Source organism: Salvelinus alpinus, chromosome 25 (assembly GCF_045679555.1).
Source record: "Salvelinus alpinus chromosome 25, SLU_Salpinus.1, whole genome shotgun sequence".
Lineage (NCBI taxonomy): Eukaryota > Metazoa > Chordata > Actinopteri > Salmoniformes > Salmonidae > Salvelinus > Salvelinus alpinus.
The window spans coordinates 45,208,978-45,234,316 of record NC_092110.1 but is presented as its reverse complement, the minus strand read 5'-3'; the positions used below and the strand labels follow the sequence as shown (position 1 = coordinate 45,234,316).

General features: G+C 51.8%; 1 protein-coding gene across 1 annotated transcript in view; it reads left to right on the top strand.

The window, feature by feature from the left end:
- LOC139553118 (solute carrier family 4 member 11-like) overlaps positions 1–9,859 on the top strand; it is a 92,228-nt gene extending 82,369 nt beyond the window's left edge. The window contains exons 13-16 of the mRNA XM_071365072.1: positions 3,685–3,791; positions 4,724–4,889; positions 5,350–5,523; positions 9,625–9,859. Of these exons, the coding sequence (XP_071221173.1) occupies positions 3,685–3,791; positions 4,724–4,889; positions 5,350–5,523; positions 9,625–9,859 (682 nt within the window). The remainder of the gene's footprint in view (positions 1–3,684; positions 3,792–4,723; positions 4,890–5,349; positions 5,524–9,624) is intronic.
- Positions 9,860–25,339: the final 15,480 nt, after the last annotated feature.

The window sequence follows — 25,339 nt, the reverse complement described above, 5'->3', positions numbered from 1 at the left end:
GGTGGAGGAGTGCAAGGTCTCTAACATCCACCAGCTCCGTGATGTCGTCAGGGAGGAGTGGAAGAGGACTCCAGTGGCAACCTGTGAAGCTCTGGTGAACTCCATGCCCAAGAGGGTTAAGGCAGTGCTGGACATTTTCACTTAGGGGTGTACTCAATTTGTACATTTTCACTTAGGGGTGTACTCACTTTTGTTGCCAGAGGTTTAGACATTAATGGCTGTGTGTTGAGTTATTTTGAGGGGACAGCAGATTTACACTGTTATACAAGCTGTACACTCACTACTTTATATTGTAGCAAAGTGTCATTTCTTCAGTGTTGTCACATGAAGAGATATACTCAAATATTTACAAAAATGTGAGGGGTGTACGCACTTTTGTGATATACTGTATGTAAAAGTGATATTTCCGTTTTTTATTTTTAATACATTTGCAAAAATGTCTAAACCTGTTTTGCTTTGTCATTGTGTGATATTGTGTGTAGATTGATGAGTAACGTAACAAAATGTGGAACAAGTGAAAGGGTGGGAATACTTTCCGACTGGACTGTACAGTGCACATTAGTGGTGTGGCCTCGCCATGCGGTTCCTATTGACCTATTGAAGGGCCTTATGTGCGTCCCAAGTGGCACCCTATTCCCTATGTAGTATACTACTTTAGACCAGGGCTCTATGGCACCCTATTCCCTATGTAGTGCACTACTTTAGACCAGGGCTCTATGGCACCCTATTCCCTTTGTAGTATACTACTTTAGACCAGGGCTCTATGGCACCCTATTCCCTATTCCCTATGTAGTATACTACTTTAGACCAGGGCTCTATGGCACCCTATTCCCTATTCCCTATGTAGTATACTACTTTAGACCAGGGCTCTATGGCACCCTATTTCCTATTCCCTATGTAGTATGCTACTTTAGACCAGGGCTCTATGGCACCCTATTCCCTATGTAGTGTATTACTTTAGACCAGGGCTCTATGGCACCCTATTCCCTTTGTAGTATACTACTTTAGACCAGGGCTCTATGGCAACCTATTCCCTATGCAGTGTACTACTTTAGACCAGGGCTCTATGGCACCCTATTCCCTTTGTAGTATACTACTTTAGACCAGGGCTCTATGGCACCATATTCCCTATGTAGTGACCTACTTTGACCAGAGCCTTATGTGTCTACTCCCTGCCCCTGAGGGCCTCTATGTCTGCTCCCTGCCCTGAGGGCCTCTATGTCTGCTCCCTGCCCTGAGGGCCTCTATGTCTGCTCCCTGCCCTGAGGGCCTCTATGTCTGCTCCCTGCCCTGAGGGCCTCTATGTCTGCTAGCTGCCCTGAGGGCCTCTATGTCTGCTAGCTGCCCCTGAGGGCCTCTATGTCTGCTAGCTGCCCTGAGGGCCTCTATGTCTGCTAGCTGCCCCTGAGGGCCTCTATGTCTGCTAGCTGCCCCTGAGGGCCTCTATGTCTGCTCCCTGCCCTGAGGGCCTCTATGTCTGCTCCCTGCCCTGAGGGCCACTATGTCTGCTCCCTGCCCCTGAGGGCCTCTGTGTCTGCTCCCTGCCCTGAGGGCCTCTATGTCTGCTCCCTGCCCTGAGGGCCTCTATGTCTGCTCCCTGCCCCTGAGGGCCTCTATGTCTGCTCCCTGCCCTGAGGGCCTCTATGTCTGGTCCCTGCCCCTGAGGGCCTCTGTGTCTGCTCCCTGCCCCTGAGGGCCTCTATGTCTGCTCCCTGCCCTGAGGGCCTCTATGTCTGCTCCCTGCCCCTGAGGGCCTCTATGTCTGCTCCCTGCCCTGAAGGCCTCTGTGTCTGCTCCCTGCCCTGAGGGCCTCTATGTCTGCTCCCTGCCCTGAGGGCCTCTATGTCTGGTCGCTGCCCTGAGGGCCTCTATGTCTGCTCCCTGCCCTGAGGGCCTCTGTGTCTGCTCCCTGCCCTGAGGGCCCCTATGTCTGCTCCCTGCCCTGAGGGCCTCTATGTCTGCTCCCTGCCCTGAGGGCCTCTATGTCTACTCCCTGCCCTGAGGGCCTCTGTGTCTGCTAGCTGCCCAGAGGGCCTCTATGTCTGCTCCCTGCCCTGAGGGCCTCTATGTCTGCTCCCTGCCCTGAGGGCCTCTATGTCTACTCCCTGCCCTGAGGGCCTCTATGTCTGCTAGCTGCCCTGAGGGCCTCTATGTCTGCTCCCTGCCCTGAGGGCCTCTATGTCTGCTCCCTGCCCTGAGGGCCTCTATGTCTACTCCCTGCCCTGAGGGCCTCTATGTCTGCTCCCTGCCCTGAGGGCCTCTATGTCTGCTAGCTGCCCTAAGGGCCCCTATGTCTGCTCCCTGCCCTGAGGGCCTCTATGTCTGCTCCCTGCCCTGAGGGCCTCTATGTCTACTCCCTGCCCTGAGGGCCTCTATGTCTGCTAGCTGCCCTGAGGGCCTCTATGTCTGCTCCCTGCCCCTGAGGGCCTCTATGTCTGCTCCCTGCCCCTGAGGGCCTCTATGTCTGCTCCCTGCCCCTGAGGGCCTCTATGTCTGCTCCCTGCCCTGAGGGCCTCTGTGTCTGCTCCCTGCCCTGAGGGCCTCTGTGTCTGCTCCCTGCCCCTGAGGGCCTCTGTGTCTACTCCCTGCCCTGAGGGCCTCTATGTCTGCTAGCTGCCCTGAGGTCCTCTATGTCTGCTCCCTGCCCTGAGGGCCTCTATGTCTGCTCCCTGCCCTGAGGGCCTCTATGTCTGCTCCCTGCCCTGAGGGCCTCTATGTCTGCTCCCTGCCCTGATGGCCTCTATGTCTGCTCCCTGCCCCTGAGGGCCTCTATGTCTGCTCCCTGCCCTGAGGGCCTCTATGTCTGCTCCCTGCCCTGAGGGCCTCTGTGTCTGCTCCCTGCCCTGATGGCCTCTATGTCTGCTCCCTGCCCCTGAGGGCTCTATGTCTGCTCCCTGCCCTGAGGGCCTCTATATCTGCTCCCTGCCCTGAGGGCCTCTATGTCTGCTCCCTGCCCTGAGGGCCTCTATGTCTGCTCCCTGCCCTGAGGGCCTCTATGTCTGCTCCCTGCCCTGAGGGCCTCTATGTCTGCTCCCTGCCCTGAGGGCCTCTATGTCTGCTCCCTGCCCTGAGGGCCTCTATGTCTGCTCCCTGCCCTGAGGGCCTCTATGTCTGCTCCCTGCCCTGAGGGCCTCTGTGTCTGCTCCCTGCCCTGAGGGCCTCTATGTCTGCTCCCTGCCCCTGAGGGCCTCTATGTCTGCTTCCTGCCCCTGAGGGCCCCTATGTCTGCTCCCTGCCCTGAGGGCCTCTATATCTGCTCCCTGCCCTGAGGGCCTCTATGTCTGCTCCCTGCCCTGAGGGCCTCTATGTCTGCTCCCTGCCCCTGAGGGCCTCTATGTCTACTCCCTGCCCTGAGGGCCTCCATGTCTGGTGCTGCCCTGAGGGCCTCTATGTCTGCTCCCTGCCCTGAGGGCCTCTATGTCTGCTCCCTGCCCTGAGGGCCTCTATGTCTGCTCCCTGCCCTGAGGGCCTCTGTGTCTGCTCCCTGCCCCGGAGGGCCTCTGTGTCTGCTCCCTGCCCTGAAGGCCCCTGTCTGAATGTTTTGATTAATCCAATCAACCTCTCTCTCTCTCTCTCTCTCTCCTCACTTACTTCCTCTATCTCCTCCCCTCTTTCCCTCTATATCTATCTCCTCCCTCCCTCTCCTCTCACCCTCACCCTCTCTCTCTCTCACTCTCCCTCCAGTCCATTTCTCCATTCCAAGGTGAGAGAGGTTTTGTCAGACTGTGCCCTGCCTATCTCGGTTTTGGCATTCTCCTTCATCGGATCCTACCTGTTCAACGACATCGAGCGTCAGTACCTCCCTTCTCTTCTCCTTCTCCCCTCTCAGTACCACTCTTCTCTTCTTCTCCTCTCCTTCAGTACCCCTCCTCTCTTCTCCTTCTCCCCTCTCAGTACCCTCTCCTCCTCTCCTTTAGTACCCCTCCTCTCTTCTCCTTCTCCCCTCTCAGTACCCTCTCCTCCTCTCCTTCCATCCTTTAGTACCGCCCTCCTCCTCTCCTTCAGTACCCTCTCCTCTCCTTCTATCCTTCAGTACCCTTCTCCTCCTCTCCTTCTATCCTTCAGTACCCTCTCCTCCTCTCCATCTATCCTTCAGTACCCTCTCCTCCTCTCCTTCTATCCTTCAGTACCCTCTCCTTCTCCCCTCTCAGTACCCTCTCCTCTCCCTGTCCACCTGATATACTCTCCTCTGTTTCTTACTTTCTGCTCTCAAACATAAACAACCCTAGTCTTCAACCCTAGTCTTCAACCCTAGTCCTCAACCTTAGTCCTCAACCCTAGTCTTCAACCCTAGTCTTCAACCCTAGTCCTCAACCCTAGTCCTCAACCCTAGTATTCAACCCTAGTCCTCAACCCTAGTCCTCAACCCTAGTCTTCAACCCTAGTCTTCAACCCTAGTCTTCAACCCTATTCCTCAACCCTAGTCTTCACACTAGTCCTCAACCCTAGTCCTCAACCCTAGTATTCAACCCTAGTCCTCAACCCTAGTCTTCAACCCTAGTCCTCAACCTTAGTCTTCAACCCTAGTCTTCAACCCTAGTCTTCAACCCTAGTCCTCAACCCTAGTCCTCAATCCTAGTCTTCAACCCTAGTACTCAACCCTAGTCCTCAACCCTAGTCTTCAACCCTAGTCCTCAAACCTAGTCCTCAACCCTAGTCCTCAAACCTAGTCCTCAACCCTAGTCCTCAACCCTAGTCCTCAACCCTAGTCTTGTTTCTACAGTTCCAGTGTTTAACTTCCGTAACGGTCCGATGTTCAGCGTTGCTCCAGTTGGGAAGTTGTCAGTCATGAACGTCTTGTCGGCCATGGGCCTCGGCTTCCTCCTGGCTCTCCTCATCTTCATCGACCAGAACATTGTGGTCTCTCTCACCAACGCTCCCGAGAACAGGTACAGATGTGCCGCCGCTGATGCGCTTTATCTGAGTGAGTGTGTGTGTGTGTGTGTGTGTGTGTGTGTGTGTGTGTGTGTGTGTGTGTGTGTGTGTGTGTGTGTGTGTGTGTGTGTGTGTGTGTGTGTGTGTGTGTGTGTGTGTGTGTGTGTGTGTGTGTGTGTGTGTGTGTGTGTGTGTGTGTATATCAACTGTGTGTGTGTATATCAACTGTGTGTGTATGCTCTTTGTGTGTGTGTGTGTGTGTGTGTGTATCAACTGTGTGTGTGTGTGTGTGTGTGTGTGTGTGTGTGTGTGTGTGTATGTATGTATGTATGTATGTATGTATGTATGTATGTATGTATGTATGTATGTATGTATGTATGTATGTATGTATGTGTGTGTGTGTGTGTGTGTGTGTGTGTGTGTGTGTGTGTGTGTGTGTGTGTGTGTGTGTGTGTGTGTGTGTGTGTGTCCCAGGCTGCTGAAGGGAACAGCGTACCACTGGGACCTGATGCTCTCTGGGCTCATCAACATCCTGATGTCTCTCCTGGGGTTACCATGGATGCACGCAGCCTTCCCCCACTCCACCCTGCACGTCAGACAGCTAGCCTTCGTAGAGCAGCGGGTAGAGGGAGGACATCTATATGAGACGTGAGTTACCTGCACAGACCTGCCCCTTAGAGACTACCTGTCCCTTAGAGACTACCTGCCCCTTAGAGACTACCTGCCCCTTAGAGACTACCTGTCCCTTAGAGACTACCTGCCCCTTAGAGACTACCTGCCCCTTAGAGACGACCTGCCCCTTAGAGACTACCTGTCCCTTAGAGACTACCTGCCCCTTAGAGACTACCTGCCCCTTAGAGACTACCTGCCCCTTAGAGACGACCTGCCCCTTAGAGACTACCTGTCCCTTAGAGACTACCTGCTCCTTAGAGACTACCTGCCCGTTAGAGACTACCTGTCCCTTAGAGACTACATGCCCCTTAGAGACTACCTGCCCCTTAGAGACTACCTGCCCCTTAGAGACTACCTGCCCCTTAGAGACTACCTGTCCCTTAGAGACTACCTGTCCCTTAGAGACTACCTGCCCCTTAGAGACGACCTGCCCCTTAGAGACGACCTGCCCCTTAGAGACTACCTGCCCTTTAGAGACTACCTGCCCCTTAGAGACGACCTGCCCCTTAGAGACGACCTGCCCCTTAGAGACGACCTGCCCCTTAGAGACGACCTGCCCCTTAGAGACTACCTGCCCCTTAGAGACGACCTGCCCCTTAGAGACGACCCGCCCCTTAGAGACCACCTGCCCCTTAGAGACCACCTGCCCCTTAGAGACGACCTGCCCCTTAGAGACGACCTGCCCCTTAGAGACGACCTGCCCCTTAGAGACGACCTGCCCCTTAGAGACGACCTGCCCCTTAGAGACTACCTGCCCCTTAGAGACTACCTGCCCCTTAGAGACTACCTGCCCCTTAGAGACTACCTGCCCTTTAGAGACTACCTGCCCTTTAGAGACTACCTGTCCCTTAGAGACTACCTGCCCCTTAGAGACTACCTGCCCCTTAGAGACTACCTGCCCCTTAGAGACTACCTGCCCTTTAGAGACTACCTGCCCTTTAGAGACTACCTGTCCCTTAGAGACTACCTGTCCCTTAGAGACGACCTGCCCCTTAGAGACGACCTGCCCCTTAGAGACGACCTGCCCCTTAGAGACGACCTGCCCCTTAGAGACGACCTGCCCCTTAGAGACGACCTGCCCCTTAGAGACGACCTGCCCCTTAGAGACTACCTGCCCCTTAGAGACGACCTGCCCCTTAGAGACGACCTGCCCCTTAGAGACTACCTGCCCCTTAGAGACGACCTGCCCCTTAGAGACGACCTGCCCCTTAGAGACGACCTGCCCCTTAGAGACTACCTGCCCCTTAGAGACTACCTGTCCCTTAGAGACTACCTGCCCCTTAGAGACTACCTGCCCCTTAGAGACTACCTGCCCCTTAGAGACTACCTGCCCCTTAGAGACTACCTGCCCCTTAGAGACTACCTGCCCCTTAGAGACTACCTGCCCCTTAGAGACTACCTGCCCGTTAGAGACTACCTGCCCGTTAGAGACTACCTGCCCCTTAGAGACTACCTGTCCCTTAGAGACTACCTGTCCCTTAGAGACTACCTGCCCGTTAGAGACTACCTGGTTTTCATGAATGAATTGGAAAGCCGACTGCGAGCCAGGCCTAATCGCCGAACATCAGTGCCCGACCTCACCAATGCTCTTGTGGCTGAATGGAAGCAAGTCCCCGCAGCAATGTTCCAACATCTAGTAGAAAGCCTTCCCAGAAGAGTGGAGGCTGTTATAGCTGCAATGTTCCAACATCTAGTGGAAAGCCTTCCCAGAAGAGTGGAGGCTGTTACAGCAGCAATGTTCCAACATCTAGTGGAAAGCCTTCCCAGAAGAGTGGAGGCTGTTATAGCAGCAATGTTCCAACATCTAGTAGAAAGCCTTCCCAGAAGAGTGGAGGCTGTTATAGCAGCAATGTTCCAACATCTAGTGGAAAGCCTTCCCAGAAGAGTGGAGGCTGTTATAGCAGCAATGTTCCAACATCTAGTGGAAAGCCTTCCCAGAAGAGTGGAGGCTGTTATAGCAGCAATGTTCCAACATCTAGTGAAAAGCCTTCCCAGAAGAGTGGAGGCTGTTACAGCAGCAATGTTCCAACATCTAGTGGAAAGCCTTCCCAGAAGAGTGGAGGCTGTTATAGCAGCAATGTTCCAACATCTAGTGGAAAGCCTTCCCAGAAGAGTGGAGGCTGTTATAGCAGCAATGATCCAACATCTAGTGGAAAGCCTTCCCAGAAGAGTGGAGGCTGTTATAGCAGCAATGTTCCAACATCTAGTGGAAAGCCTTCCCAGAAGAGTGGAGGCTGTTATAGCAGCAATGTTCCAACATCTAGTGGAAAGCCTTCCCAGAAGAGTGGAGGCTGTTATAGCAGCAATGTCCCAACATCTAGTGGAAAGCCTTCCCAGAAGAGTGGAGGCTGTTATAGCAGCAATGATCCATCATCTAGTGGAAAGCCTTCCCAGAAGAGTGGAGGCTGTTATAGCAGCAAAGGGGGGACCAACTCCACTAGTCTATCTATAACCTCTTAGAGCATGTTATAACCCACAGGACACTAGTCTATCTGTAACCTCTTAGAGCATGTTATAACCCACAGGACACTAGTCTATCTGTAACCTCTTAGAGCATGTTATAACCCACAGGACACTAGTCTATCTGTAACCTCTTAGAGCATGTTATAACCCACAGGACACTAGTCTATCTGTAAACTCTTAGAGCATGTTATAACCCACAGGACACTAGTCTATCTGTAACCTCTTAGAGCATGTTATAACCCACAGGACACTAGTCTATCTATAACCTCTTAGAGCATGTTATAACCCACAGGACACTAGTCTATCTATAACCTCTTAGAGCATGTTATAACCCACAGGACACTAGTCTATCTGTAACCTCTTAGAGCATGTTATAACCCACAGGACACTAGTCTATCTATAACCTCTTAGAGCATGTTATAACCCACAGGACACTAGTCTATCTATAACCTCTTAGAGCATGTTATAACCCACAGGACACTAGTCTATCTGTAACCTCTTTGAGCATGTTATAACCCACAGGACACTAGTCTATCTATAACCTCTTAGAACATGTTATAACCCACAGGACACTAGTCTATCTATAACCTCTTAGAGCATGTTATAACCCACAGGACACTAGTCTATCTGTAACCTCTTTGAGCATGTTATAACCCACAGGACACTAGTCTATCTGTAACCTCTTAGAACATGTTATAACCCACAGGACACTAGTCTATCTATAACCTCTTAGAACATGTTATAACCCACAGGACACTAGTCTATCTGTAACCTCTTAGAGCATGTTATAACCCACAGGACACTAGTCTATCTGTAACCTCTTAGAGCATGTTATAACCCACAGGACACTAGTCTATCTGTAACCTCTTAGAGCATGTTATAGCCCACAGGACACTAGTCTATCTATAACCTCTTAGAGCATGTTATAACCCACAGGACACTAGTCTATCTATAACCTCTTAGAGCATGTTATAACCCACAGGACACTAGCCTATCTGTAACCTCTTAGAGCATGTTATAACCCACAGGACACTAGCCTATCTGTAACCTCTTAGAGCATGTTATAACCCACAGGACACTAGTCTATCTGTAACCTCTTAGAGCATGTTATAACCCACAGGACACTAGTCTATCTGTAACCTCTTAGAGCATGTTATAGCCCACAGGACACTAGTCTATCTATAACCTCTTAGAGCATGTTATAACCCACAGGACACTAGTCTATCTATAACCTCTTAGAGCATGTTATAACCCACAGGACACTAGCCTATCTGTAACCTCTTAGAGCATGTTATATCCCACAGGACACTAGTCTATCTGTAACCTCTTAGAGCATGTTATATCCCACAGGACACTAGTCTATCTGTAACCTCTTAGAGCATGTTATATCCCACAGGACACTAGTCTATCTGTAACCTCTTAGAGCATGTTATAACCCACAGGACACTAGTCTAAGAGGTTACAGATAGACTAGTGTTCTTAATCAGAAGTAACTGACTGTTGATTTATTGTGTGTGTGTGTGTGTGTGTGTGTGTGTGTGTGTGTGTGTGTGTGTGTGTGTGTGTGTGTGTGTGTGTGTGTGTGTGTGTGTGTGTGTGTGTGTGTCCGTCCAGTATCGTCACTGTAAAGGAGACCAGGCTAACATCTCTAGTGGCCAACATCTTCATCGGTATGTCAGTGTTTCTGCTACCAGTTCCTCTCCGGTGGATCCCCAAACCTGTCCTCTACGGACTCTTCCTTTACATCGCACTTACATCTATAGACGGGAACCAGATGTGTGACCGCATGGGCCTGCTTCTTAAAGAACAGGTTAGTGACCACATGGCCCTGCTGGTAAGAACAGGTTAGTGACCACATGGCCCTGCTGGTAAGAACAGGTTAGTGACCACATGGTCCTGCTTCTTAAAGAACAGGTTAGTGACCACATGGTCCTGCTTCTTAAAGAACAGGTTAGTGACCACATGGCCCTGCTGGTAAGAACAGGTTAGTGACCACATGGCCCTGCTGGTAAGAACAGGTTAGTGACCACATGGCCCTGCTGGTAAGAACAGGTTAGTGACCACATGGTCCTGCTGGTAAGAACAGGTTAGTGACCACATGGCCCTGCTGGTAAGAACAGGTTAGTGACCACATGGCCCTGCTTCTTAAAGAACAGGTTAGTGACCACATGGCCCTGCTTCTTAAAGAACAGGTTAGTGACCACATGGTCCTGCTTCTTAAAGAACAGGTTAGTGACCACATGGCCCTGCTGGTAAGAACAGGTTAGTGACCACATGGCCCTGCTTCTTAAAGAACAGGTTAGTGACCACATGGCCCTGCTGGTAAGAACAGGTTAGTGACCACATGGCCCTGCTGGTAAGAACAGGTTAGTGACCACATGGCCCTGCTGGTAAGAACAGGTTAGTGACCACATGGTCACTGCTGGTAAGAACAGGTTAGTGACCACATGGCCCTGCTGGTAAGAACAGGTTAGTGACCACATGGCCCTGCTGGTAAGAACAGGTTGGTGACCACATGGCCCTGCTGGTAAGAACAGGTTAGTGACCACATGGTCCTGCTGGTAAGAACAGGTTAGTGACCACATGGTCCTGCTACCACATGGTCCTGCTTCTTAAAGAAAAGGTTAGTGACCACATGGCCCTGCTGGTAAGAACAGGTTAGTGACCACATGGCCCTGCTTCTTAAAGAACAGGTTAGTGACCTCATGGTCCTGCTTCTTAAAGAACAGGTTAGTGACCACATGGCCCTGCTTCTTAAAGAACAGGTTAGTGACCACATGGCCCTGCTTCTTAAAGAACAGGTTAGTGACCACATGGCCCTGCTTCTTAAAGAACAGGTTAGTGACCACATGGCCCTGCTGGTAAGAACAGGTTAGTGACCACATGGTCCTGCTGGTAAGAACAGGTTAGTGACCACATGGCCCTGCTTCTTAAAGAACAGGTTAGTGACCACATGGCCCTGCTGGTAAGAACAGGTTAGTGACCACATGGCCCTGCTTCTTAAAGAACAGGTTAGTGACCACATGGCCCTGCTGGTAAGAACAGGTTAGTGACCACATGGTCCTGCTTCTTAAAGAACAGGTTAGTGACCACATGGCCCTGCTGGTAAGAACAGGTTAGTGACCACATGGTCCTGCTGGTAAGAACAGGTTAGTGACCACATGGCCCTGCTTCTTAAAGAACAGGTTAGTGACCACATGGCCCTGCTGGTAAGAACAGGTTAGTGACCACATGGCCCTGCTGGTAAGAACAGGTTAGTGACCACATGGTCCTGCTGGTAAGAACAGGTTAGTGACCACATGGCCCTGCTTCTTAAAGAACAGGTTAGTGACCACATGGCCCTGCTTCTTAAAGAACAGGTTAGTGACCACATGGCCCTGCTTCTTAAAGAACAGGTTAGTGACCACATGGTCCTGCTGGTAAGACTAGGTTAGTGACCACATGGTCCTGCTGGTAAGAACAGGTTAGTGACCACATGGCCCTGCTTCTTAAAGAACAGGTTAGTGACCACATGGCCCTGCTGGTAAGAACAGGTTAGTGACCACATGGCCCTGCTGGTAAGAACAGGTTAGTGACCACATGGTCCTGCTGGTAAGAACAGGTTAGTGACCACATGGCCCTGCTGGTAAGAACAGGTTAGTGACCACATGGCCCTGCTTCTTAAAGAACAGGTTAGTGACCACATGGCCCTGCTTCTTAAAGAACAGGTTAGTGACCACATGGCCCTGCTGGTAAGAACAGGTTAGTGACCACATGGCCCTGCTTCTTAAAGAACAGGTTAGTGACCACATGGCCCTGCTTCTTAAAGAACAGGTTAGTGACCACATGGCCCTGCTGGTAAGAACAGGTTAGTGACCACATGGTCCTGCTGGTAAGAACAGGTTAGTGACCACATGGCCCTGCTTCTTAAAGAACAGGTTAGTGACCACATGGCCCTGCTGGTAAGAACAGGTTAGTGACCACATGGCCCTGCTTCTTAAAGAACAGGTTAGTGACCACATGGCCCTGCTGGTAAGAACAGGTTAGTGACCACATGGTCCTGCTTCTTAAAGAACAGGTTAGTGACCACATGGCCCTGCTGGTAAGAACAGGTTAGTGACCACATGGTCCTGCTGGTAAGAACAGGTTAGTGACCACATGGCCCTGCTTCTTAAAGAACAGGTTAGTGACCACATGGCCCTGCTGGTAAGAACAGGTTAGTGACCACATGGCCCTGCTGGTAAGAACAGGTTAGTGACCACATGGTCCTGCTGGTAAGAACAGGTTAGTGACCACATGGCCCTGCTTCTTAAAGAACAGGTTAGTGACCACATGGCCCTGCTTCTTAAAGAACAGGTTAGTGACCACATGGTCCTGCTGGTAAGAACAGGTTAGTGACCACATGGCCCTGCTGGTAAGAACAGGTTAGTGACCACATGGCCCTGCTTCTTAAAGAACAGGTTAGTGACCACATGGCCCTGCTGGTAAGAACAGGTTAGTGACCACATGGCCCTGCTGGTAAGAACAGGTTAGTGACCACATGGTCCTGCTGGTAAGAACAGGTTAGTGACCACATGGCCCTGCTGGTAAGAACAGGTTAGTGACCACATGGCCCTGCTTCTTAAAGAACAGGTTAGTGACCACATGGCCCTGCTTCTTAAAGAACAGGTTAGTGACCACATGGCCCTGCTGGTAAGAACAGGTTAGTGACCACATGGTCCTGCTGGTAAGCAACAGGTTAGTGACCACATGGCCCTGCTGGTAAGAACAGGTTAGTGACCACATGGCCCTGCTTCTTAAAGAACAGGTTAGTGACCACATGGCCCTGCTTCTTAAAGAACAGGTTAGTGACCACATGGCCTTGCTGGTAAGAACAGGTTAGTGACCACATGGCCCTGCTTCTTAAAGAACAGGTTAGTGACCACATGGCCCTGCTGCGTAAAGAACAGGTTAGTGACCACATGGCCCTGCTTCTTAAAGAACAGGTTAGTGACCACATGGCCCTCTCTCTTAAAGAACAGGTTAGTGACCACATGGCCCTGCTGGTAAGAACAGGTTAGTGACCACATGGCCCTGCTTCTTAAAGAACAGGTTAGTGACCTCATGGCCCTGCTGGTAAGAACAGGTTAGTGACCACATGGCCCTGCTGGTAAGAACAGGTTAGTGACCACATGGCCCTGCCTCTAAAGAACAGGTTAGTGACCACATGGCCCTGCTGCGTAAAGAACAGGTTAGTGACCACATGGTCCTGCTGGTAAGAACAGGTTAGTGACCACATGGCCCTGCTGCGTAAAGAACAGGTTAGTGACCACATGGCCCTGCTGGTAAGAACAGGTTAGTGACCACATGGTCCTGCTGCGTAAAGAACAGGTTAGTGACCACATGGCCCTGCTTGGTAAGAACAGGTTAGTGACCACATGGCCCTGCTTCTTAAAGAACAGGTTAGTGACCACATGGCCCTGCTGGTAAGAACAGGTTAGTGACCACATGGCCCTGCTGGTAAGAACAGGTTAGTGACCACATGGTCCTGCTGGTAAGAACAGGTTAGTGACCACATGGCCCTGCTGGTAAGAACAGGTTAGTGACCACATGGCCCTGCTTCTTAAAGAACAGGTTAGTGACCACATGGCCCTGCTTCTTAAAGAACAGGTTAGTGACCACATGGCCTTGCTGGTAAGAACAGGTTAGTGACCACATGGCCCTGCTTCTTAAAGAACAGGTTAGTGACCACATGGCCCTGCTTCTTAAAGAACAGGTTAGTGACCACATGGCCCTGCTGGTAAGAACAGGTTAGTGACCACATGGCCCTGCTGGTAAGAACAGGTTAGTGACCACATGGCCCTGCTGGTAAGAACAGGTTAGTGACCACATGGCCCTGCTGGTAAGAACAGGTTAGTGACCACATGGCCCTGCTTCTTAAAGAACAGGTTAGTGACCACATGGCCCTGCTTCTTAAAGAACAGGTTAGTGACCACATGGCCCTGCTTCTTAAAGAACAGGTTAGTGACCACATGGCCCTGCTGGTAAGAACAGGTTAGTGACCACATGGCCCTGCTTCTTAAAGAACAGGTTAGTGACCACATGGCCCTGCTGGTAAGAACAGGTTAGTGACCACATGGCCCTGCTGGTAAGAACAGGTTAGTGACCACATGGCCCTGCTTCTTAAAGAACAGGTTAGTGACCACATGGCCCTGCTGGTAAGAACAGGTTAGTGACCACATGGCCCTGCTGGTAAGAACAGGTTAGTGACCACATGGCCCTGCTGGTAAGAACAGGTTAGTGACCACATGGCCCTGCTGCGTAAAGAACAGGTTAGTGACCACATGGCCCTGCTGGTAAGAACAGGTTAGTGACCACATGGTCCTGCTGGTAAGAACAGGTTAGTGACCACATGGCCCTGCTTCTTAAAGAACAGGTTAGTGACCACATGGCCCTGCTTCTTAAAGAACAGGTTAGTGACCACATGGCCCTGCTGGTAAGAACAGGTTAGTGACCACATGGTCCTGCTGGTAAGAACAGGTTAGTGACCACATGGCCCTGCTGGTAAGAACAGGTTAGTGACCACATGGCCCTGCTGGTAAGAACAGGTTAGTGACCACATGGCCCTGCTGGTAAGAACAGGTTAGTGACCACATGGCCCTGCTGGTAAGAACAGGTTAGTGACCACATGGCCCTGCTGGTAAGAACAGGTTAGTGACCACATGGCCCTGCTGGTAAGAACAGGTTAGTGACCACATGGCCCTGCTTCTTAAAGAACAGGTTAGTGACCACATGGCCCTGCTTCTTAAAGAACAGGTTAGTGACCACATGGCCCTGCTGGTAAGAACAGGTTAGTGACCACATGGCCCTGCTTCTTAAAGAACAGGTTAGTGACCACATGGCCCTGCTTCTTAAAGAACAGGTTAGTGACCACATGGCCCTGCTGGTAAGAACAGGTTAGTGACCACATGGTCCTGCTGGTAAGAACAGGTTAGTGACCACATGGCCCTGCTTCTTAAAGAACAGGTTAGTGACCACATGGCCCTGCTGGTAAGAACAGGTTAGTGACCACATGGCCCTGCTTCTTAAAGAACAGGTTAGTGACCACATGGCCCTGCTGGTAAGAACAGGTTAGTGACCACATGGTCCTGCTTCTTAAAGAACAGGTTAGTGACCACATGGCCCTGCTGGTAAGAACAGGTTAGTGACCACATGGTCCTGCTGGTAAGAACAGGTTAGTGACCACATGGCCCTGCTTCTTAAAGAACAGGTTAGTGACCACATGGCCCTGCTGGTAAGAACAGGTTAGTGACCACATGGCCCTGCTGGTAAGAACAGGTTAGTGACCACATGGTCCTGCTGGTAAGAACAGGTTAGTGACCACATGGCCCTGCTTCTTAAAGAACAGGTTAGTGACCACATGGCCCTGCTTCTTAAAGAACAGGTTAGTGACCACATGGTCCTGCGGTAGAACATGTGCTGGCTACTGGTAAGAACAGGTTAGTGACCACATGGCCCTGCTTCTTAAAGAACAGGTTAGTGACCACATGGCCCTGCTGGTAAGAACAGGTTAGTGACCACATGGCCCTGCTGGTAAGAACAGGTTAGTGACCACATGGTCCTGCTGGTAAGAACAGGTTAGTGACCACATGGCCCTGCTGGTAAGAACAGGTTAGTGACCACATGGCCCTGCTTCTTAAAGAACAGGTTAGTGACCACATGGCCCTGCTTCTTAAAGAACAGGTTAGTGACCACATGGCCCTGCTGGTAAGAACAGGTTAGTGACCACATGGCCCTGCTTCTTAAAGAACAGGTTAGTGACCACATGGCCCTGCTTCATAAAGAACAGGTTAGTGAACACATGGCCCTGCTTCTTAAAGAACAGGTTAGTGACCACATGGCCCTGCTTCTTAAAGAACAGGTTAGTGACCACATGGCCCTGCTGGTAAGAACAGGTTAGTGACCACATGGCCCTGCTTCTTAAAGAACAGGTTAGTGACCTCATGGCCCTGCTGGTAAGAACAGGTTAGTGACCACATGGCCCTGCTTCTTAAAGAACAGGTTAGTGACCACATGGTCCTGCTGGTAAGAACAGGTTAGTGACCACATGGCCCTGCTGGTAAGAACAGGTTAGTGACCACATGGCCCTGCTGGTAAGAACAGGTTAGTGACCACATGGTCCTGCTGGTAAGAACAGGTTAGTGACCACATGGCCCTGCTGGTAAGAACAGGTTAGTGACCACATGGCCCTGCTTCTTAAAGAACAGGTTAGTGACCACATGGCCCTGCTTCTTAAAGAACAGGTTAGTGACCACATGGCCCTGCTTCTTAAAGAACAGGTTAGTGACCACATGGCCCTGCTGGTAAGAACAGGTTAGTGACCACATGGCCCTGCTTCTTAAAGAACAGGTTAGTGACCACATGGCCCTGCTGGTAAGAACAGGTTAGTGACCACATGGCCCTGCTGGTAAGAACAGGTTAGTGACCACATGGCCCTGCTGGTAAGAACAGGTTAGTGACCACGTGGCCCTGCTGGTAAGAACAGGTTAGTGACCACATGGTCCTGCTGGTAAGAACAGGTTAGTGACCACATGGCCCTGCTGGTAAGAACAGGTTAGTGACCACATGGCCCTGCTGGTAAGAACAGGTTAGTGACCACATGGTCCTGCTGGTAAGAACAGGTTAGTGACCACATGGCCCTGCTTCTTAAAGAACAGGTTAGTGACCACATGGCCCTGCTGGTAAGAACAGGTTAGTGACCACATGGCCCTGCTGGTAAGAACAGGTTAGTGACCACATGGTCCTGCTGGTAAGAACAGGTTAGTGACCACATGGCCCTGCTTCTTAAAGAACAGGTTAGTGACCACATGGCCCTGCTTCTTAAAGAACAGGTTAGTGACCACATGGCCCTGCTTCTTAAAGAACAGGTTAGTGACCACATGGTCCTGCTGGTAAGAACAGGTTAGTGACCACATGGTCCTGCTGGTAAGAACAGGTTAGTGACCACATGGCCCTGCTTCTTAAAGAACAGGTTAGTGACCACATGGCCCTGCTGGTAAGAACAGGTTAGTGACCACATGGCCCTGCTGGTAAGAACAGGTTAGTGACCACATGGTCCTGCTGGTAAGAACAGGTTAGTGACCACATGGCCCTGCTGGTAAGAACAGGTTAGTGACCACATGGCCCTGCTGGTAAGAACAGGTTAGTGACCACATGGCCCTGCTGGTAAGAACAGGTTAGTGACCACATGGCCCTGCTGGTAAGAACAGGTTAGTGACCACATGGTCCTGCTGGTAAGAACAGGTTAGTGACCACATGGCCCTGCTTCTTAAAGAACAGGTTAGTGACCACATGGCCCTGCTGGTAAGAACAGGTTAGTGACCACATGGCCCTGCTGGTAAGAACAGGTTAGTGACCACATGGTCCTGCTGGTAAGAACAGGTTAGTGACCACATGGCCCTGCTTCTTAAAGAACAGGTTAGTGACCACATGGCCCTGCTTCTTAAAGAACAGGTTAGTGACCACATGGCCCTGCTTCTTAAAGAACAGGTTAGTGACCACATGGCCCTGCTGGTAAGAACAGGTTAGTGACCACATGGTCCTGCTGGTAAGAACAGGTTAGTGACCACATGGCCCTGCTTCTTAAAGAACAGGTTAGTGACCACATGGCCCTGCTGGTAAGAACAGGTTAGTGACCACATGGCCCTGCTGGTAAGAACAGGTTAGTGACCACATGGTCCTGCTGGTAAGAACAGGTTAGTGACCACATGGCCCTGCTGGTAAGAACAGGTTAGTGACCACATGGCCCTGCTGGTAAGAACAGGTTAGTGACCACATGGCCCTGCTGGTAAGAACAGGTTAGTGACCACATGGTCCTGCTGGTAAGAACAGGTTAGTGACCACATGGCCCTGCTGGTAAGAACAGGTTAGTGACCACATGGCCCTGCTGGTAAGAACAGGTTAGTGACCACATGGCCCTGCTGGTAAGAACAGGTTAGTGACCACATGGCCCTGCTTCTTAAAGAACAGGTTAGTGACCACATGGCCCTGCTTCTTAAAGAACAGGTTAGTGACCACATGGCCCTGCTGGTAAGAACAGGTTAGTGACCACATGGCCCTGCTTCTTAAAGAACAGGTTAGTGACCACATGGCCCTGCTTCTTAAAGAACAGGTTAGTGAACACATGGCCCTGCTTCTTAAAGAACAGGTTAGTGACCACATGGCCCTGCTTCTTAAAGAACAGGTTAGTGACCACGTGGCCCTGCTTCTTAAAGAACAGGTTAGTGACCACATGTCACGTTCCTGACCTGTTTTCTCTTGTTTTGTATGTGTTTATTGGTCAGGGCGTGAGTTTTGGGTGGGCAGTCTATGTTTTCTGTTTCTATGTTGGTTTTGGGTTGCCTGGTATGGCTCTCAATCAGAGGCAGGTGTTTGACGTTTCCTCTGATTGAGAGTCATATTAAGGTAGGTTGTTCTCACTGTTTGTTTGTGGGTGGTTGTCTTCCGTGTCAGTGTTTTGTCGCACCATACGGGACTGTTCGGTTTGTTTTGTTCATTCGTCATTTATGTGTAGGCTATTTTCCCTGTTCGTGCGTTCTTCGTGTTTATGTGAGTTCGTCATCCAGGTCTGTCTACACCGTTTGTTGTTTTGTTAGTTTTAGTCAAGTTCGTGTTTTCGTGTTTTCTTTAATAAATTATGTGTTCACAACCCGCTGCGCCTTGGTTCCATCACTACTCCTCCTTTTCGATTGAAGAGGAGGAGGACCACCGTTACAGAACCACCCACCAAATTACCAGAACCAAGCAGCGGGGAAAAGCGAGAGCTCAACAGAGCAACCAGGACTTGTGGACTTGGGAGGACGAGTTGAACGGAGAAGGACCCTGGGCACAGGCTGGGGAGTATCGCCGCCCCAAAGCTGAGCTGGAGGAAGCGAAAGCTGAGCGGCGGCGATATGAGGAGGCAGCACGGCAGCGGGACAGGTACGAGAGGCAACCCCAGAATTCTTTTTGGGGGGGGATAGAGAGGAGTGTGGCTAAGCCAGGTAGCAGACCTGAGCGCACTCCTCGTGCTTATTATAAGCAACGCGTCACTGGTCAGGCACCGTGTTATGCGGTTAAGCGCACGGTGTCGCCAGTGCGTGCCCATAGCCCGGTGCGCTATAGAGCAGCCCCCTCGAAAGTGTCATGTGAGTGTGGGCATCCAGCCGGGGCGTATTGTGCCTGCTCAGCGCGTCTGGTCTCCGGTACGCAGTTTCGGTCCAGGGTATCCTGCGCCGGCTCTGCGTGCTGTGTCTCCGGAGCGCTGGGAGGGTGCAGTGTGTCCTATGCCTACGCTCCGCTCGTACCGGGCAAATGTGGTAGTGGAGCCTAAGAGAGAAGTGCGCGTAGTAGGCACTAGATCTCCAGTGCTCATCCACAGCCCGGTTCAACCTGTGCCTGCACTCTGGAGGGTACGGGCTGGTGTAGTATTCCAGCCTGGGGGAGTGGTGCCAAGGCTGCGCACCAGAGCTCCAGTACTCCCCCACAGCCCGGTCCTTCAGGTGCCTCTTAACATCAAGCCTCCTGTAGGTCTCTCCAGCCTGGTGGGTCCTGTGGCAGCCCCACGCACCAGGCTGTCTCTCCGTCTCCTCCCTACAGGTGTGCCCGTCTGCCCAGCGGCGTCTGAACTGCCCGTCTGCCCAACGGCGCCTGAACTGCCCGTCTGCCCAACGGCGCCTGAACTGCCCGTCTGCCCAACGGCGCCTGAACTGCCCGTCTGCCCAACGGCGCCTGAACTGCCCGTCTGCCATGAGCCTGCAAAGCCGCCCGTCTGCCATGAGCCTGCAAAGCCGCCCGTCTGCCATGAGCCTACAGAGCCGTCCGCCAGACAGGAGCCGCTAGAGCCGTCCGCCAGACAGGAGCCGCTAGAGCCTTCCGCCAGACCGGATCAGCCAGAGCCTTCCGCCAGACCGGATCAGCCAGAGCCTTCCGCCAGACCGGATCAGCCAGAGCCTTCCGCCAGACCGGATCAGCCAGAGCCTTCCGCCAGACCGGATCAGCCAGAGCCTTCCGCCAGACCGGATCAGCCAGAGCCTTCCGCCAGCCAGGACCAGCCAGGGCCGTCCAGCCAGGACCAGCCAGAGCCGTCCAGCCAGGACCTGCCAGAGCCGTCCAGCCAGGACCAGCCAGAGCCGTCCAGCCAGGACCAGCCAGAGCCGTCCAGCCAGGACCAGCCAGAGCCGTCCAGCCAGGACCTGCCAGAGTCCCGCAGCCAGGACCTGCCAGAGTCCCGCAGCCAGGACCTGCCAGAGTCCCGCAGCCAGGACCTGCCAGAGTCCCTCAGCCAGGACCTGCCAGAGTCCCTCAGCCAGGGCCTGCCAGAGTCCCTCAGCCAGGGCCTGCCAGAGTCCCTCAGCCAGGGCCTGCCAGAGTCCCTCAGCCAGGACCTGCCAGAGTCCCTCAGCCAGGACCTGCCAGAGTCCCTCAGCCAGGACCTGCCAGAGTCCCTCAGCCAGGACCTGCCAGAGTCCCTCAGCCCGGAGCTGCCGTCCCTCAGCCCGGTGCTGCCCCTTATCCCGGTGCTGCCCCTTATCCCGGTGCTGCCCCTTATCCCGGTGCTGGCCCTTATCCCGGTGCTGCCCCTTCATTTAGGTGGTTTTAGTTGGAGGGTGGTCATTGGGAGGGGGATACAGAAGCGGGGAGTGACTATGGTGGTGTGGGGACAGCGTCCGGAGCCTGAGCCACCACCGTGGTCAGATGCCCACCCAGACCCTCCCCTAGACTTTGTGCTGGTGCGCCCGGCGTTCTCACCTTAAGGGGGGGGGTTATGTCACGTTCCTGACCTGTTTTCTCTTGTTTTGTATGTGTTTATTGGTCAGGGCATGAGTTTTGGGTGGGCAGTCTATGTTTTCTGTTTCTATGTTGGTTTTGGGTTGCCTGGTATGGCTCTCAATCAGAGGCAGGTGTTTGACGTTTCCTCTGATTGAGAGTCATATTAAGGTAGGTTGTTCTCACTGTTTGTTTGTGGGTGGTTGTCTTCCGTGTCAGTGTTTTGTCGCACCATACGGGACTGTTCGGTTTGTTTTGTTCATTCGTCATTTATGTGTAGGCTATTTTCCCTGTTCGTGCGTTCTTCGTGTTTATGTGAGTTCGTCGTCCAGGTCTGTCTACACCGTTTGTTGTTTTGTTAGTTTTAGTCAAGTTCGTGTTTTCGTGTTTTCTTTAATAAATTATGTGTTCACAACCCGCTGCGCCTTGGTTCCATCACTACTCCTCCTTTTCGATTGAAGAGGAGGAGGACCACCGTTACACCACATGGCCCTGCTGGTAAGAACAGGTTAGTGACCACATGGCCCTGCTTCTTAAAGAACAGGTTAGTGACCTCATGGCCCTGCTGGTAAGAACAGGTTAGTGACCACATGGCCCTGCTTCTTAAAGAACAGGTTAGTGACCACATGGTCCTGCTGGTAAGAACAGGTTAGTGACCACATGGCCCTGCTGGTAAGAACAGGTTAGTGACCACATGGCCCTGCTGGTAAGAACAGGTTAGTGACCACATGGTCCTGCTGGTAAGAACAGGTTAGTGACCACATGGCCCTGCTGGTAAGAACAGGTTAGTGACCACATGGCCCTGCTTCTTAAAGAACAGGTTAGTGACCACATGGCCCTGCTTCTTAAAGAACAGGTTAGTGACCACATGGCCCTGCTTCTTAAAGAACAGGTTAGTGACCACATGGCCCTGCTGGTAAGAACAGGTTAGTGACCACATGGCCCTGCTTCTTAAAGAACAGGTTAGTGACCACATGGCCCTGCTGGTAAGAACAGGTTAGTGACCACATGGCCCTGCTGGTAAGAACAGGTTAGTGACCACATGGCCCTGCTGGTAAGAACAGGTTAGTGACCACGTGGCCCTGCTGGTAAGAACAGGTTAGTGACCCCATGGTCCTGCTGGTAAGAACAGGTTAGTGACCACATGGCCCTGCTGGTAAGAACAGGTTAGTGACCACATGGCCCTGCTGGTAAGAACAGGTTAGTGACCACATGGCCCTGCTGGTAAGAACAGGTTAGTGACCACATGGCCCTGCTGGTAAGAACAGGTTAGTGACCACATGGCCCTGCTGGTAAGAACAGGTTAGTGACCACATGGTCCTGCTGGTAAGAACAGGTTAGTGACCACATGGTCCTGCTGGTAAGAACAGGTTAGTGACCACATGGCCCTGCTGGTAAGAACAGGTTAGTGACCACATGGCCCTGCTGGTAAGAACAGGTTAGTGACCACATGGCCCTGCTGGTAAGAACAGGTTAGTGACCACATGGCCCTGCTTCTTAAAGAACAGGTTAGTGACCACATGGCCCTGCTGGTAAGAACAGGTTAGTGACCACATGGCCCTGCTGGTAAGAACAGGTTAGTGACCACATGGCCCTGCTGGTAAGAACAGGTTAGTGACCACATGGCACTGCTGGTAAGAACAGGTTAGTGACCACATGGCCCTGCTGGTAAGAACAGGTTAGTGACCACATGGCCCTGCTGGTAAGAACAGGTTAGTGACCACATGGCCCTGCTGGTAAGAACAGGTTAGTGACCACATGGTCCTGCTGGTAAGAACAGGTTAGTGACCACATGGTCCTGCTTCTTAAAGAACAGGTTAGTGACCACATGGCCCTGCTGGTAAGAACAGGTTAGTGACCACATGGTCCTGCTTCTTAAAGAACAGGTTAGTGACCACATGGCCCTGCTGGTAAGAACAGGTTAGTGACCACATGGTCCTGCTGGTAAGAACAGGTTAGTGACCACATGGTCCTGCTTCTTAAAGAACAGGTTAGTGACCACATGGCCCTGCTGGTAAGAACAGGTTAGTGACCACATGGTCCTGCTTCTTAAAGAACAGGTTAGTGACCACATGGCCCTGCTTCTTAAAGAACAGGTTAGTGACCACATGGTCCTGCTGGTAAGAACAGGTTAGTGACCACATGGCCCTGCTGGTAAGAACAGGTTAGTGACCACATGGCCCTGCTGGTAAGAACAGGTTAGTGACCACATGGCCCTGCTGGTAAGAACAGGTTAGTGACCACATGGCCCTGCTGGTAAGAACAGGTTAGTGACCACATGGCCCTGCTTCTTAAAGAACAGGTTAGTGACCACATGGCCCTGCTTCTTAAAGAACAGGTTAGTGACCACATGGCCCTGCTGGTAAGAACAGGTTAGTGACCACATGGTCCTGCTGGTAAGAACAGGTTAGTGACCACATGGTCCTGCTGGTAAGAACAGGTTAGTGACCACATGGTCCTGCTGGTAAGAACAGGTTAGTGACCACATGGTCCTGCTTCTTAAAGAACAGGTTAGTGACCACATGGCCCTGCTGGTAAGAACAGGTTAGTGACCACATGGTCCTGCTTCTTAAAGAACAGGTTAGTGACCACATGGCCCTGCTTCTTAAAGAACAGGTTAGTGACCACATGGTCCTGCTGGTAAGAACAGGTTAGTGACCACATGGCCCTGCTGGTAAGAACAGGTTAGTGACCACATGGCCCTGCTGGTAAGAACAGGTTAGTGACCACATGGCCCTGCTGGTAAGAACAGGTTAGTGACCACATGGCCCTGCTGGTAAGAACAGGTTAGTGACCACATGGCCCTGCTTCTTAAAGAACAGGTTAGTGACCACATGGCCCTGCTTCTTAAAGAACAGGTTAGTGACCACATGGCCCTGCTGGTAAGAACAGGTTAGTGACCACATGGTCCTGCTGGTAAGAACAGGTTAGTGACCACATGGTCCTGCTGGTAAGAACAGGTTAGTGACCACATGGTCCTGCTGGTAAGAACAGGTTAGTGACCACATGGCCCTGCTGGTAAGAACAGGTTAGTGACCACATGGCCCTGCTGGTAAGAACAGGTTAGTGACCACATGGTCCTGCTGGTAAGAACAGGTTAGTGACCACATGGTCCTGCTGGTAAGAACAGGTTAGTGACCACATGGCCCTGCTGGTAAGAACAGGTTAGTGACCACATGGCCCTGCTGGTAAGAACAGGTTAGTGACCACATGGCCCTGCTTCTTAAAGAACAGGTTAGTGACCACATGGCCCTGCTTCTTAAAGAACAGGTTAGTGACCACATGGCCCTGCTGGTAAGAACAGGTTAGTGACCACATGGCCCTGCTGGTAAGAACAGGTTAGTGACCACATGGCCCTGCTTCTTAAAGAACAGGTTAGTGACCACATGGCCCTGCTTCTTAAAGAACAGGTTAGTGACCACATGGCCCTGCTTCTTAAAGAACAGGTTAGTGACCACATGGCCCTGCTGGTAAGAACAGGTTAGTGACCACATGGCCCTGCTGGTAAGAACAGGTTAGTGACCACATGGCCCTGCTGGTAAGAACAGGTTAGTGACCACATGGCCCTGCTGGTAAGAACAGGTTAGTGACCACATGGCCCTGCTGGTAAGAACAGGTTAGTGACCACATGGCCCTGCTGGTAAGAACAGGTTAGTGACCACATGGCCCTGCTGGTAAGAACAGGTTAGTGACCACATGGTCCTGCTGGTAAGAACAGGTTAGTGACCACATGGCCCTGCTGGTAAGAACAGGTTAGTGACCACATGGCCCTGCTGGTAAGAACAGGTTAGTGACCACATGGCCCTGCTGGTAAGAACAGGTTAGTGACCACATGGCCCTGCTTCTTAAAGAACAGGTTAGTGACCACATGGCCCTGCTGGTAAGAACAGGTTAGTGACCACATGGCCCTGCTGGTAAGAACAGGTTAGTGACCACATGGCCCTGCTTCTTAAAGAACAGGTTAGTGACCACAAGGCCCTGCTTCTTAAAGAACAGGTTAGTGACCACATGGCCCTGCTGGTAAGAACAGGTTAGTGACCACATGGCCCTGCTGGTAAGAACAGGTTAGTGACCACATGGCCCTGCTTCTTAAAGAACAGGTTAGTGACCACATGGCCCTGCTGGTAAGAACAGGTTAGTGACCACATGGCCCTGCTTCTTAAAGAACAGGTTAGTGACCACATGGCCCTGCTGGTAAGAACAGGTTAGTGACCACATGGCCCTGCTGGTAAGAACAGGTTAGTGACCACATGGCCCTGCTGGTAAGAACAGGTTAGTGACCACATGGCCCTGCGTCTTAAAGAACAGGTTAGTGACCACATGGGACTGCTGGTAAGAACAGGTTAGTGACCACATGGCCCTGCTGGTAAGAACAGGTTAGTGACCACATGGTCCTGCTGGTAAGAACAGGTTAGTGACCACATGGCCCTGCTGGTAAGAAAAGGTTAGTGACCACATGGCCCTGCTGGTAAGAACAGGTTAGTGACCACATGGCCCTGCTTCTTAAAGAACAGGTTAGTGACCACATGGCCCTGCTGGTAAGAACAGGTTAGTGACCACATGG